Source organism: Chenopodium album, chromosome 9 (genome assembly GCF_948465745.1).
Source record: "Chenopodium album chromosome 9, dcCheAlbu1.1, whole genome shotgun sequence".
In the NCBI taxonomy this organism is placed as follows: domain Eukaryota; kingdom Viridiplantae; phylum Streptophyta; class Magnoliopsida; order Caryophyllales; family Amaranthaceae; genus Chenopodium; species Chenopodium album.
The window spans coordinates 69,762,082-69,775,805 of record NC_137842.1 but is presented as its reverse complement, the minus strand read 5'-3'; the positions used below and the strand labels follow the sequence as shown (position 1 = coordinate 69,775,805).

The following is a 13,724-nucleotide window of genomic DNA, read 5'->3' as shown; positions in this document are numbered from 1 at the left end:
AGTTTGCATAAATTTTGGTAAAAAATTTACCCAAATCTCTATTTTGTACTATTATCGTATAAAAACCTTAAAAAGTATATTTCATACTTTGTCCTCCAACAAACTTCAGAACTCTACTCAATCAAATCACTTCTAGTAATCTCTGAATAATCACAACAATAAAACTATTTATGTCATTCAAAATACTCATCTTAGATTGTTAAAAAAAATATTTATTATAAAAATAAAATAAAAGTTTAAGAATAACGATATATAAGAACTCACAGTAGATAGAGTTTTAATTTTACAAAATATTTTTTTAATTTATTAAATTTTACAGATTCAAAATTTAATTAAGCACTTTGAATTTATTCCTAAAAAAAAAGTTTGAATTTGAAATTACAATATTTCAGATATTAAATTTTAAAATCTAAATTTAATTTTATTTACTTAAAATTTGAAATTAGAAATTTAGGATAACAATAAAAAACAACATCTGTTTTGATTTAAAAAAGATATGAAGTATCTAACCGATTTAAATCTCTAACTAATCCTATAAAAGATGATATTTCATATTCTTCCCTAATTTTTTCACACTATCTCAAATTCATCAGAGCAACGTAAATTCTTCATTACTCCAAAATGAAGAGAAAGAACTCAAACTCTGCTGATGATTCTCTTCTTGATCTTTCTTTATCTCCCCCTTCAAATAACCCACCTTCCAACCCTCCTAGCGACCCCTCCTCTTCATCGTCGTCCAACCCACCGCGTGTTCGACGCAACCCTACACCTTCACAAGCACGGTCTGAAACCCGAGAGGTAGCCAAGAGCCACACAATCACACCACCATACCGTTGGGCAACAAAGTATCGAGCCAAGGTCCATTCAATGCAGTACTTACTAGATAATGAGATAGAAACCACATCTGACGCAGTACAATGTAAGAAATGCGAGAAAACTTTTGACTTACAATATAACATCCAAGAAAAGTTCCAACAAATTTTTGATTTTATACTAACACAAAGGGATGAGTGGCATAATCGTGCTCCCAGTGCTTGGACCGATCCCGTGCTTCCAACGTGCAAATTTTGCGGGGAGGTAGATGCATGTAAGCCATTGATATCGGAGAAGAAGAGAAGTATTAATTGGTTGTTCTTGTTACTAGGACAACTTTTGGGATGTTGCACTTTGGAACAATTGAAATATTTTTGCAAGCATACTAAACTTCATCGTACTGGTGCTAAGGATAGGTTGATTTTACTTTCTTATTTTGAATTATGCAAACAGCTTGATCCCAATGGTCCGTTTGACCTGGATGATTAAGTTTATTTTTTAAATAATTAGGGCCTAATAGAGTTTTATAGTCGTAATTAGGCCTTTAATTTTCCGATTATTAGATTTGTTTCATGTTCAACAATAGGTCATGTATTGCACAAATTTGTGTAAGTGATTTGATTAATTAAAATATGTTTTTTTTTATTTTTTTTTTTTTTTATTTTTTTTTTTTTTTATTTACAATTATATAATTGTGTTCATTTGGTCTATTACATTTGTTTCATAGCCTTTAATTTCCGATTATTAGTTTGTTACATGTTTCATGTATTGTAATTGAGTAAGTGATTTGATTAATTAAAATATGTTTTTTTTTAATTTTTTTTTAATTTACAATTATATGATTGTGTTCATTTGATAGAAATGCGAGAAAACTTTTGACTTACGATATAACATGCTTAGCCCTTTAATTTTCGATTATTAGATTTGTTTCATGTTGAACTGGTGTATTACAATTTTTTTTTTTTTTTTTTTCTTTGAAGTAATTAGTTGGGAGTTCGAATCCCACCGGTAACATATTTAATAATCCTAATGCAAATATCACATTTTATTATCCTAATTTTTTCAAAATTTAACTCATATTTTTGGGAAAAAAAGTTCTAATATTTTTATGTAAAATTTCCGATTCCGTCAGATAACCTAATCCATAACCATTATAAAAGTGCAAATGTTGCTACTATTCCTTATGAATAGTATTTTTTGGTGTTATTACAGCCTTGTCCCCAACATTAATGAATTGCCAATTATACCCCTTATTTCCACCGACTTACTTGGCCCTTGCTTTTCACCGACTTCCTGACCTTCTTGCTTCTTCCAACTCTTCTTCCATTTTCTCTCTCCTCTACTTCTTCTAAAGTCTGCGCTGATTTTTTTTCGCCATTTTTGTTCCCCATTTTTTCTTCCTTTTTCTACTTCAATGGAGGATGAAAACGAAGCTCAGTTGCTCAACAATTTAATTGATAGAATCAATGAAATTGCTTCAATTTCAGATTATCGTCCTCCTGTTAAGAAACAGTACTGTAATTTAGCTCGTAGGTTGAAGCTTTTGACCCCAATGTTTGAGGAATTGAAGGAGAGTCAATTGCCGTTAGATAACGATGTTGTTATTAATCTCGTTGCTTTTCTCGATTCGCTTGTTCAAGCTCTTGATTTGCTCCGATTTGGTTCTCATGGCAGCAAAATTTATCTGGTTTGGATCTGCTCATTATATACTGTTAATTACTCTTTATTTTAAAGGATTTCATGTTAATTTTGCTTATTTATTTGAAGTTTTAGTTTGATTATTGAGTTCTGAGTATTTTTCCCCAAATTTGGTTGATTTGAGGTAAACCTAGAGAGAGAATCCTAGAGAAACCTAGAGAGAGAAACCTAGAGAGAGAAACTTCTGCAACTCAAGATGAACGTGAAATCCAAGGGCGGCGGCTCAAATACCACCACCGATTTTCCCTCCGTCACTGCTTTTCGGTAACTTAAAAATAAATTTCTCATTAGTATTGTTGTTCATTTGATGGTTAATTACCCAACATTTTGAGTTACTTTTGTTGATTGTGAAATGGGGTAATGTGAATTTTTGTGGGTATTTGAAAATTTGAGTTTTTTGTGGTTTAATTTAAGTTTGTAATTGAATTTTTCTATGTATCCTCTCTTTAATTTGAAGCGATGTAGAATTCTACCATCACCACAACTTTCCCCATTTTCTGGCTTCTTGCTCCTTCATTCATTTATGGCGGTGGTGTTTGACTGCTTTCTCTCTCCTTAGATTACTTCCTCTGGTCATTTTTGTGGTATTTAGAAAAATTGATGTTTTTATTTAAGTTTGTAATTGAATTTTTCTGGGTATCCTCTCTTTAATTTGAAGCGATGTAGAATTCTAGGCCGACACAACTAGCGATAGATGCAGAACGCACCACCAATTCGTCCATGGATTACGGCTAGCCTATCTCAAACGGATCAAGGAACTTGAACAGAATGAACACTACCCTTCATCGTCAACAAATTCCTGACCTTGTTCTCAAGGTTTGCACACTCTAATCCTTAACTCTCTGTGATTTTATTGCTTTCTTGCTATGATTGAATTCGTCCTTGATCTTATGTTAGCATTTGTTTGGTTTATTCGGGATTAATTGTCAAATTATCAAGGTAATTTTCTCTAAATCTCTGCTATTGCATGTTTGAAATGGGGATTTTTTTTGTTTTTTTTTTTTGGGCGCTGCTAATACTTCTTTGTGTGTTACTTTTTTTCCTCTGTTCTGAGAATTGTACATGGAGATAATTTTTTTTAATATAAAAAAAAAAATTCATCGCGTTTCTATTGCATTCCAATTATTCTTTCTAATTTTGTTTAATTTGGGTTGTAAATTCAATTTTAGGATTTGGACAATCTCAGAGAAGCTCTGAAGTACTCTGTTGAAATGCTTACAGAGCTTTGAATCTCTAAACTTTCTTCTCCTCATAAGTATATCGAACCGTGTGAGTAATTTCTTGCTGTTATGATTTTTTGCAGATGTTTATAATAGCTTTTATTTTTTCTGAATTTTTAATATGTGTTTTGGAAGCAATGGGACTATGGGAGCTTTAAAAGAATTGAGGAAGCTGGAATTGTTCTTTAAGGATGAGAGCAGGCATGGCTTTTCAGTTTTTGATCTTTACGAACTTGTTCAAAATGGTAGCAACGTGTTACCGAGACTGTAAGTTTTAATACTATAATTTAAAGCTGTTAGATATTGAGGGCACCTTGAATGCTCTAGATATCTTTTCTGTGATATTCAGTGTTTATATATGTCAGCAAAGCTGCAAGGACCTCTGAACTTTTTTTTTTTTTTCTTACCTTCTATTTTTAATGGTATTTAGGGACTTTGCATTTTTTCTATACTTGACAATTTGCCGCCTTAGGCCTATCTACATTCATGTACAGCCATTGAGCTATACTTCCTTTGTTCTGCATATCCTCAGTAACCCTACGATTCAATGAGTAGCTTGATACAAAAGAGGTGTCACATATCATGTTGTTAGCCTTTTCAGTGCTTGGTTTGGCCTTGGTAGTTATATAGCTTCATTAGAAGGTGATACACTGTTAACAGTTGTTCCAGTCCCATCCCAATTGCTCTTATTTAGCAACTGTTGGAGCTTTAAGGATAAATTCACTTTTGAAAAATTGGAGCTACCAAACATTTCATTCAGTTTAGGTAATTGAATATGGATTATTAACTACTTAAACCCATACGTCAAAGAGCTGTGATTTTGTTAGCTTGCAGATTCGTGAAATTATTTTGCAATCTGGTGCTGTGATTGAATCATATTGTCTCAAAGTTCACGGTCAATTTTGTTGTTTTATTGTCTTAGACGAGTGAGGAAAATAACATGTTGCAGTTGCTTAAGTCTATTTGTTGGTCTATGTGATGAAATCATGAAATAGGTTAAGCTATTTCATTTCTGGGGTTGCATTTGATTTAGCTATTATTTGATGATACTGATGTGATTGCCTTCTACCTGATAAATGAAACCTCTGCTACTGTGCCTTCCAATTTTGTGGTTTTCTGACATCATTCAATGCTTTTCAGGAAAACGTGAAAACAAAGCATCCTCAACTGCTTTACAAGTCCAAATTGTATAAAATTCTGCAAAAAGGAAGTAATGAGCTTATCTTCCATTCTCGACACTTAATTGATTCTAAAGCTGAATATAGTAATATTCTTTCCCACATTTTGATATTAGTCTTACTTTGATATTGTCTGATGTTGGCAGCTGGAATTCCTAATGTAAGATGGTTTGGTGTTGAAGGAGACTATAATGTATTAGTCATAGATCTACTTGGGCCCAGCTTAGAAGATTTATTCAATTTCTGTAGTAGGAAGTATTCACTGAAGACTGTTCTTATGCTTGCTGATCAGATGGTATTATGTTTTGTTATTTTTTTTTTGAGGATTGCAAAATAATTTCACTTTGGATAGAGCACTCAAATGGTCTTATTATTTGCTACTTATTATAGTAATATTTTTTGTGCAGGTTTGTTGTTTTGTATATGGAAAGAATGGTTCACTTTGCATTATTCAGCGCATAATTCGGCCAGCAACAATGAATTAGGTGTGTTCTGGTAGATTTTATGGTATTCACTATTTGTGCTTTCCTATCTACGCTGGCACTTTTTTTCAGGGTGGGATGGGATGTTTCTAGATGTTTGTGCTTGATTTATGAAACTTTGTATTGCAATCTCACCTGATATGGTGATTTCTTGTATTGCTTGTATATTCTGTCTACACTTCTTACTTCTTATAGATGCAGGAAACTGATAATTTAGTAATCATGTCATCATGATTACTAAATTATAGGGATATTAGACCAATCCCCATCTCAACCCTCGATTCCCCCCCCCCCCCCAACACACACACGCAGACACCTTTTTTTTTTTTTTTTTTTTTCAAAAATGGCATTATTTTACTTTCCGCGACCACTTTCACAACCACCCCAAATTTAGATTACCCCTAACTTCCTTTAGGAATTTTCATCTTACCAGCTTTACCCCAACTCTGACTTATTACCGACCAAACCCCAGCAGGCCAGCACAATTTGATTCGGAAACCTGTGCTGCTCACTAGCAAGAAATGGAGGTGGTGTATGGTGGCTGAGAGGGCTGTGGAACTCTGGTTGGGTTGTGTTGCATGGGTCAGGGGAGGGGAATGGGAAGAGGAGGAGGAGAAAAGAAACATGGTTATCATTTCTTTTTATCAAGTAGTTTGTATTTGGTGGATAATTTAATTTGATGTGTCATCTTTTGAGAACCTATTCTAAGGAATGCTCCTTTTCATTTTTATCAAAGGATTTGCTTTGAAAACATGAAGGTTAAACGATTGTATACTTAAACTGATCCCACTCATTAAAAGTCTGAATGTGTTATGTTTGCTACTATGATTATGTTATTGGAGCTTTTATATTTGTATTTATAGTTTTATACAGCTCATAATGTGGTTATGTGGGCACTTATTTTGTTGGAGTATTTGCTACTATATCTTAAAGTGGGGAATGTAAGACATTTATATCTTGTTAATGTAGGGAAGTGCTAAAAGATTGGTAAAAACTGCATTGCAAGAAGCAGCTAAAAAAAGAGTGATGAGATACTCTGATTTGAAAAAGATAGACCGTGGGGTACGTCAACATTTCCACGATGACATCACTGTGATTATTGTATTCTTTGATTCAAATCTAATATCCAGAGCTAGCTTAGTAAGGGGTACCACATTGTCCCTCAGAGGTGGTGGTATCAGCCTACCTGCAAAAACTCTAGCCCCTTGTGCCACGCCCATGGAAGTCGGCAACAGGCTAACAGGGCTAACAGCTGATGAAAGGTTTCTCCTTTTTTTTTCATGTTATTATCTCTGTTGTATCTAATGCCCCAAACCCTTTTTCAGCCTTCTCATCAGGTGACACACTATTGAGAAAGATAAAATGGAAGGTTATGATCTTTTTTTTAATTTTAAATTTTTTAATGTAAAATGTAACATTTAACTTTGAGATAGCGTGTTAATTTATTTTGCGAGCAGAATGAAAAAGAAAGAATCTGGTCGAGGCAGCTCTGAAAGGCGATGAGAAAGATTCATTCAAGAAAGAATCTGGTCGAGGCAGCTCTGAAAGGTGATGAGAAAGATTCATTCTTTGGGACACTCCTCTACTAATCTTGATCCCATGGTCTTGAAACTCTGTAAATGATTGTATTTCTTATCGTTGGAGGGGATTGGGGGTACGCTCGTAGTGCATGCTTCAACGACTTAAACCTTAAATAAAATAAGTGTTAAGATATTCCCTCCAACTGTATTATCTAAATATCGTATATAAAATAAATTTATAGATAAATAACCCGCAAATAAACTTCAATACATACACATATGATATTTCTCATTCATTTAATACATTCCACGTCAATTACAAACTCTAACTACTATAATTTTCAACTGAACCACCAATTGAAAATTTTCTACTTTAAAAACTATAACAAACAAATACACAATTCTTTCATATATTTTACATTTAATCTATTTTAAATAACTTCAACCTTTAGTATTGCATTTCCTTAAACTACTCCTTATAATCACAATCATTTCAAAACGAAATTATTCAGCAATTATTTAGGTACTCAATAGAAACCATATTGCGTTCTAAAATAATATCTAAAACAATAATATAATTCTTTTTAAAATCTTTAAATTGTAACGAATTCTAGATAATTTCACTTATAACACTGGTTTTTCCATAGGTAATTTCCCATGGAAACTTTATCACTAATTCACTATTGCTTGTCAGTACTAACAAATTCATATATCCTTATTATTACAAAACCCGAACACAATCACAAATATCACAACCACTGACCACAATCGCGAATTTTACTTATCTTACCGTCGGGGGAGCACGCGCATCGCGCGTGCTCCAACGACTAGTATTCTTAAATATCCTTTTTTTTTTTTTTTTTTTTTTTTTTTTTTTTTTTTTGGTGAAAAGGAAAAATAAATAAATCTTAACTTACACTTGTGAATTTTGATCATATCACTAAGACACTGATGTAATTTGTAGGCGTGTAGCATTGAATTACCCAATTAAAAATCAGTAATTGTAATTTGGGCCTTTTACCCGAAAAACACGAATAATTAACCCGGAAAAAAAAAAACCCAAATACCCTCCAAAACACTCTCTTCTTCCTCAGTTTCTCAGTTTCATCGTTTACCTCTGAGCGTCGTAGTTTCTCTCTCCTAAAATCATCAAAAATGACGAAATTAAGGAAGCTCAATCGACCTACTGGTCACCGTTTGTCTATGCTCAGGTTCTTCCCTTTACATCATTCAATTTTTCATTTTGATTTTATTGATTAAAGCGTAAAAAATGTTGATAATTTTTTTTTTTTTGAGGGTAGGACAATGGTTTCTCAATTGGTGAAACACGAGCGAATTGAGACTACTGTTGCTAAGGTTTGTTACTCTTTCCTCACTTTTCACTAAATCTTTGCAGAAAAAGGGTTTTTTGTTAGGGTTTATGATCTGGGGTTTAGCTGATTTTGAGTAATTTAAAGTTGGGAATTTAAATTTAATAATATGGAGTACTATTTGGGTTCGCTATTTGCAGGCAAAAGAGGTTCGAAGATTAGCTGATAACATGGTTCAATTGGGAAAAGATGTAAGTATTTGTTAAGAAAATACGCCTCAGTTTTAATTTAATTATTTTCAAGTACTCTGATGTATTCATTGTCAATGTGGATTCTTGTCATTAATGAATAATGTTTAGGTTGAATCTCTATGTTGGTGGGCAGTTTAATGATAATGGCTTATTGGACTTTTGATGGGTTTTACGATTTTGATGGCTTGTTCTGATTTTATTTACTGAGGAATTGCCGGTTGAGAATTCGATGAGACTAAAGGGATATATCTGAATTTAAGATGTTTAGGAAGGAAAGCTACTATTTCGAATTCATTTCTTTGTTCATTGTAGTTGCTTCTCGTTTAGGCATTATACTTTGTTGTTGTACAACAATGCCTTACTTTGATGAAAATAAGTAAAGAACTTAGGTTGAATAGACCATGGACGTGTTGAAGCTTGCTTGCTTGTTTTCTACTAGAATATAAAGGATTGAAGGGTGTAACTGTAAGTGTAGGATTCAGTAGATTTATTGAAGAATTGCATTTTGTGTCGAGTGGCCCATACTTATGTTGGGATGTCAAGTGTTAGACATGGGATACCTGAGGTATATAAAGACTGACTTTAAGAGTAACATAGCTGCTGCCCATTTTCATGATAAGAATCATCTGTTGGTATTCTGCCTTAATGGAATGAGATTCAACCTCCTGAGAGGTGAGATTATTACTGCTAGCATTTCCTTACGCATGTATACCTTATCATTAGCTCTCAGAAATGAAGTATAGGTCTGTATGCATACTGTGCTTGTTTTCCTTTTAGTGAGGAGGAATGCTCTTATACCAGTGCTATGGACTTCTACCTATTAAATTTACTGTAATAACGGGGTACGAGAGGGAACACAATTTGCTGCCTACATTCGTTATGTTGGGCCAAAAATAAACCACTAGCACATACCAATTTGCTATTTTGAATCGCGGCTTAGAATCAGTTTCTGATGGTCATGCTATAAATCCTGTCCATGTTACCACAAAGCACACTTTTTGATGCTCTCAATGGCCAAGATAAACTTTAGCGATCCTGCAAAAACTTCTAGCAATTCTGCAAGCAAGTATATAGTTATATGCTACATTCCATGACAACTGTAATTAACTGCTCGGGTTTCCTTTGTTTGCTGCATATTTGCTATGTGGTGCTTTGGAATCATCTTTAGGGTGCTTTATAGCAGTATATCCAGTAAATGTTTTTCTTAAAAGAACACTGTTTCAGTTCCCTTTTCCTGGAAAATTTAAGTAATATATCCCATATATATGGAATAAGCTATCCCAGCTCAAATTGCTACACTGTTTCCTCATTATAGTGTTGTGACTGTTGTCAGTGTGATAACCATACTTAATTTTTGTAGAACTGCTTCGTATCAGAATCAAGTCTTTGGGATAGATAATATGAGCTCAATTAGAAACTTAAACCAAATAACTTTTCCACTAAGGTTGAGAATATATATTTTAACTTTATCTATTAGAAATTTCAGTGACCTCAAGTTTCTCACCCAAATTGTGATTCAAGTTCTCCAGTTTCTGTTGTTATTCTTTCTTAGGTGTGCTTCTTTCCCTTTGTTGATCAAAAGGTGGGGAACTTTACTTTGAGTTTTGGAATCCTTGCCCTTCTTTTTGTCTTAGTTTAGTACATATTCCCCACCGTTAGATCTATAATAATTTCTAAACTGATTGATAGTTTGATTGTATTTCACCAATTCCTTTTTTTAAAGAAAGGTCAATGTATTCTTGGTTTCTCGATGCTCATCCTTTTAACCTTTTATGCTACATGGCTTAAAATTAATAAGAAATTAACATAGTGGCACGCTGTTTCCCATATTTGCCTTAAAACATGCAACGTCATCAGTGATCAATTAGCCATTAAGGTGGAAAACAGGAAGCTAGGCTGGGTAGGTATGGGTAATACTGCAAGCCTAAATGTGAACAAGAATTTAGAGATGCAGGAAAGTGGGATGGAAACTCTAGATGGGATTATTTCTGGCTTCTACTGATAAAAATGAATTTCAATGTTACTACTTTATCTCTAATTTTCCATTGCACTCACATGACCATACTCTTCAATGTTCCATAGTCTTGCATGAGCCTGTGTCATGACCGACTGTTATGTTCTCACATGATGGTGCTTGCTAGACCACTCAGGCGTAAACTTAGATATTTATCTGATTGTCACCTTCTTGTGAAAAGTTCTGTTTTTTGATGCTAACGCACTAGCTTTAGTTTGGTTACATGATTTTTTGAGAATTGGCATCTTTAGATTTTCTGAACTCGTAACCTTCAAATCATGAAACCAGTGTGCTATAGACCTATCGTTACTAAGGGGTAGCAGAACCTTAACTGAAACTCTTTAGAGCCTTGATTTGGCGACAAGTTAAAACTGGTTTAGATACATATATTGAATCTTTGATAACTTACAAATTGAATTTTTATTTTTCAACTTCAGGGCTCCCTTTGTGCTGCTAGATGTGCTGCTGCCTTTGTCAGGGGCGATGATGTTATTCACAAGTTATTTACTGAATTGGCTTATCGATACAAGTAAATCTCAAATCTGGGCTGCTGAACATTGTGGTTTAATGGCTGCTGGTGGATAGAATTTTATAAGATTATTAATCTGTATTGCTGGGTGATTTTTGAAATGACTTGCAGAAACCGAGCTGGAGGTTACACGAGGCTGCTTAGGACACGTATCCGAGTGGGTGATGCTGCCCCAATGGCGTATATTGAGTAAGATCTGTTTCTTTTGAACTGTTCTTGAAACTGTTGTCCGTCATGTCGGTTATTATTAGCAGATATGAGATGTGCTGTAGTATCTTTCTTCGTGGTTGCTGGTTTTTATTGTCTTAAATTTAGTTTCCAGCGTCTTTGGAAATCAGTTTCCAGTGATCCGGATGTCGGTCTTGCCCTGTACGGCTGTACCAGACGGACAATTTTGAAATTGTAAACTTTTGTGCTTAAAAAAACTTAGCTTGGAATTCATAATTCTGGGCTTCTGGCCATAAACTTAAAGCTGCATTATAGTTTCTTTTTTGGGTGACTGGATTGTGGAATGTTGTAGTTTCCCCCTATGGTAGGAAACAGATTGAGCTATAGTATTTCAAATTCTTTTGCTCATAGTTCCCCAATATTTGTGAGTTGCACTGAAAATGTAGCCTGATTTCCCCTGTTTAGTCAAGTGCCACTGCCTCTCTCCATGTGCGTCTTATCTGACGGGTTTGTTATATTTTGAACAGATTTATTGACAGAGAGAATGAACTTAGGCAGTCAAAACCTCCAACTCCACAACCACCGCAGAGAGCTCCCATGGATCCTTGGACGAAGTCAAAGCTTACCAGACAATATGCACCACCTAAAGAGGAGAAGAATTCTAATTCTGATATTTAGTATAAAATCTGTGATTTTGTGATAGTGCAATATATGAATTTTGTTTATTTCATGCTCAGCACTATATGTTAACTCCAGTGATTTTGTATCGTTGTGGATATTTGGTGTATGAACTAAAGATTGGCTGGTTAGTCGACAATAAATTGTTTTGCGCTGATAATTCAAAACCTCCAAAATTTCTCAAAAAGCGTGGATTAGCCTTCAATTTTATAACTTTTTGACTTTTTTTTGCCTGGAGATTAAAATAGATGAAATGTTAACCATGGTCTCTAATACTCCCTGGGAATCCAATTGAGTGGGTGGAACCAACCAATTTGCCTTTACACGATCAATTTATCGGTTTACAACTTGTACCGTTTTCATTAACTCAAACCTACCACGAACATTTATGATAACATATAATGATCATTTATAGTTCCAAACGACATTATATGATCCCGGATCCCCTGAAATCTCATTTTTTTTTCGACACTAGCCCCGAAACCTTCGAAATTTCTCAAAAAACATGGATTATTATTAACCATCAATTTTGGAATTTTAACTTTTTTTTTTTTCACGTGAAAATAAAAATTGCCGAAATGTTTATCATGGTCCCTAATACCCTCTGGGAGACCAACTGATGGGTGGAACCATTCTATTTGCCTCTAAAGCCAATTTACCGATTTACAACTTGCACCAATTTCATTAATTCAATCATACCACGAACGTTTATGACAACAAATAATGATCATATATGGTTCCAGAATGCATTATATGACCCCGAGATGTATCCCCAAAAATCTCAAAACTTTTCGACACCGGACCTCAAAACATCCCAAATTTCTCAAAAAACGTGGATTTTAATTTTGGAAACTTTTTTTTTACTATTTTTATCCAGAAATAAAAATTGCCGAAATGTTTATCATGGTCCCTAATACCCGCCGGGAGTCCAATTGAGTGGGTGGAACATTTCAATTTGCTTTTAAAAGACCAATTTACTAGTTTACTATTTACACCAATTTCATTAACCCAAGCCTACCCCGAACATTTATAACAACAAATAATGATCATATATGGTTCCAAACGGCATTATATGACCCCAAGATATATCCCCTAGAATTTCAAAACTTTTCGACACCGGGCCCCGAAACCTCCAAAATTTCTTAAAAAGTGTAGATATTAGCCTTTAATTTTGGAATTTTTTGAGGTTTTTTCGCCTGGATATAAAATTGCCGAAATGTTTACCATGGTCCCAAATACCCTCCGAGAGTCCAATTGGGTTGATGTAACCATCCAATTTGCTTTTAAATAACCAATTTACCGGTTTACAACTTACATCGATTTCATTGATTCAACCCTACCACGAACATTTATGACAACAAATAATGATCATATATGATTCCAAGAGACATTATATGACCCCGAGATTTATTCCCTAGAATTTAAAGACTTTTCGACACCAAGCCTCGAAGACTCCAAAAATTCTCAAAAAGAATGGATATAGCATTCAATTTTTGAATTTTTTGACTTTTTTTTTTCACCGGAAATATAAATTGCCGAACTGTTGACCATGGTCTCTAATACCCTCCGACACTCCAATTGGGTGGGTGGAACCATCCAATTTGCCTTTAAACGACCAATTTACCGGTTTACAACTTGCGTTGATTTAATTAACTTAAGCCTACCATAAACATTTATGACAACATATAGTGATCATACAAGTATATGGTTCCAAATGAAATCATATGACCCCAAGAAATATCCCCTAAAATATAAAGTCTTTTCGATACCGGGTCACAAAACCTCCAAAATTTTCTCAAAAAGTGTGGATATTAGCATTCAATTTTGGATTTTTTTTTTAAATTTTTTCGCCCGGAAATAAAA

General features: G+C 34.1%; 2 protein-coding genes and 1 long non-coding RNA gene across 12 annotated transcripts; all 3 read left to right on the top strand.

Annotated features, from left to right (window-relative positions):
- Window positions 1-621: 621 nt before the first annotated feature.
- On the top strand, window positions 622-1,302 carry LOC145558092 (uncharacterized). The gene has a single exon (XM_081619241.1). The coding sequence runs from the start codon at window positions 622-624 to the stop codon at window positions 1,300-1,302; it is 681 nt and encodes a 226-aa protein (XP_081475367.1).
- A 731-nt stretch (window positions 1,303-2,033) lies between these two features.
- LOC145559048 (uncharacterized) lies at window positions 2,034-7,161 on the top strand. Of its 10 annotated transcripts, XR_014092654.1 has the most exons (10): window positions 2,511-2,775; window positions 3,170-3,327; window positions 3,681-3,780; window positions 3,867-3,998; window positions 4,872-4,941; window positions 5,056-5,204; window positions 5,317-5,394; window positions 6,361-6,453; window positions 6,717-6,760; window positions 6,849-7,161. It is a non-coding gene; the product is annotated as an uncharacterized LOC145559048 (long non-coding RNA). The 10 variants fall into 10 exon arrangements; XR_014092650.1 differs by adding an exon at window positions 2,036-2,500 and having other exon boundaries at window positions 2,646-2,775; window positions 6,361-7,104; XR_014092649.1 differs by adding an exon at window positions 2,036-2,500 and having other exon boundaries at window positions 2,636-2,775; window positions 6,361-7,104.
- An 804-nt stretch (window positions 7,162-7,965) lies between these two features.
- Window positions 7,966-12,021, top strand: LOC145560390 (uncharacterized). Its single transcript, XM_081621640.1, has 6 exons — window positions 7,966-8,122; window positions 8,213-8,267; window positions 8,422-8,472; window positions 10,924-11,015; window positions 11,127-11,204; window positions 11,711-12,021. The coding sequence occupies exons 1-6, from the start codon at window positions 8,067-8,069 to the stop codon at window positions 11,859-11,861; spliced, it is 483 nt and encodes a 160-aa protein (XP_081477766.1). The 5' UTR covers window positions 7,966-8,066; the 3' UTR covers window positions 11,862-12,021.
- Window positions 12,022-13,724: the final 1,703 nt, after the last annotated feature.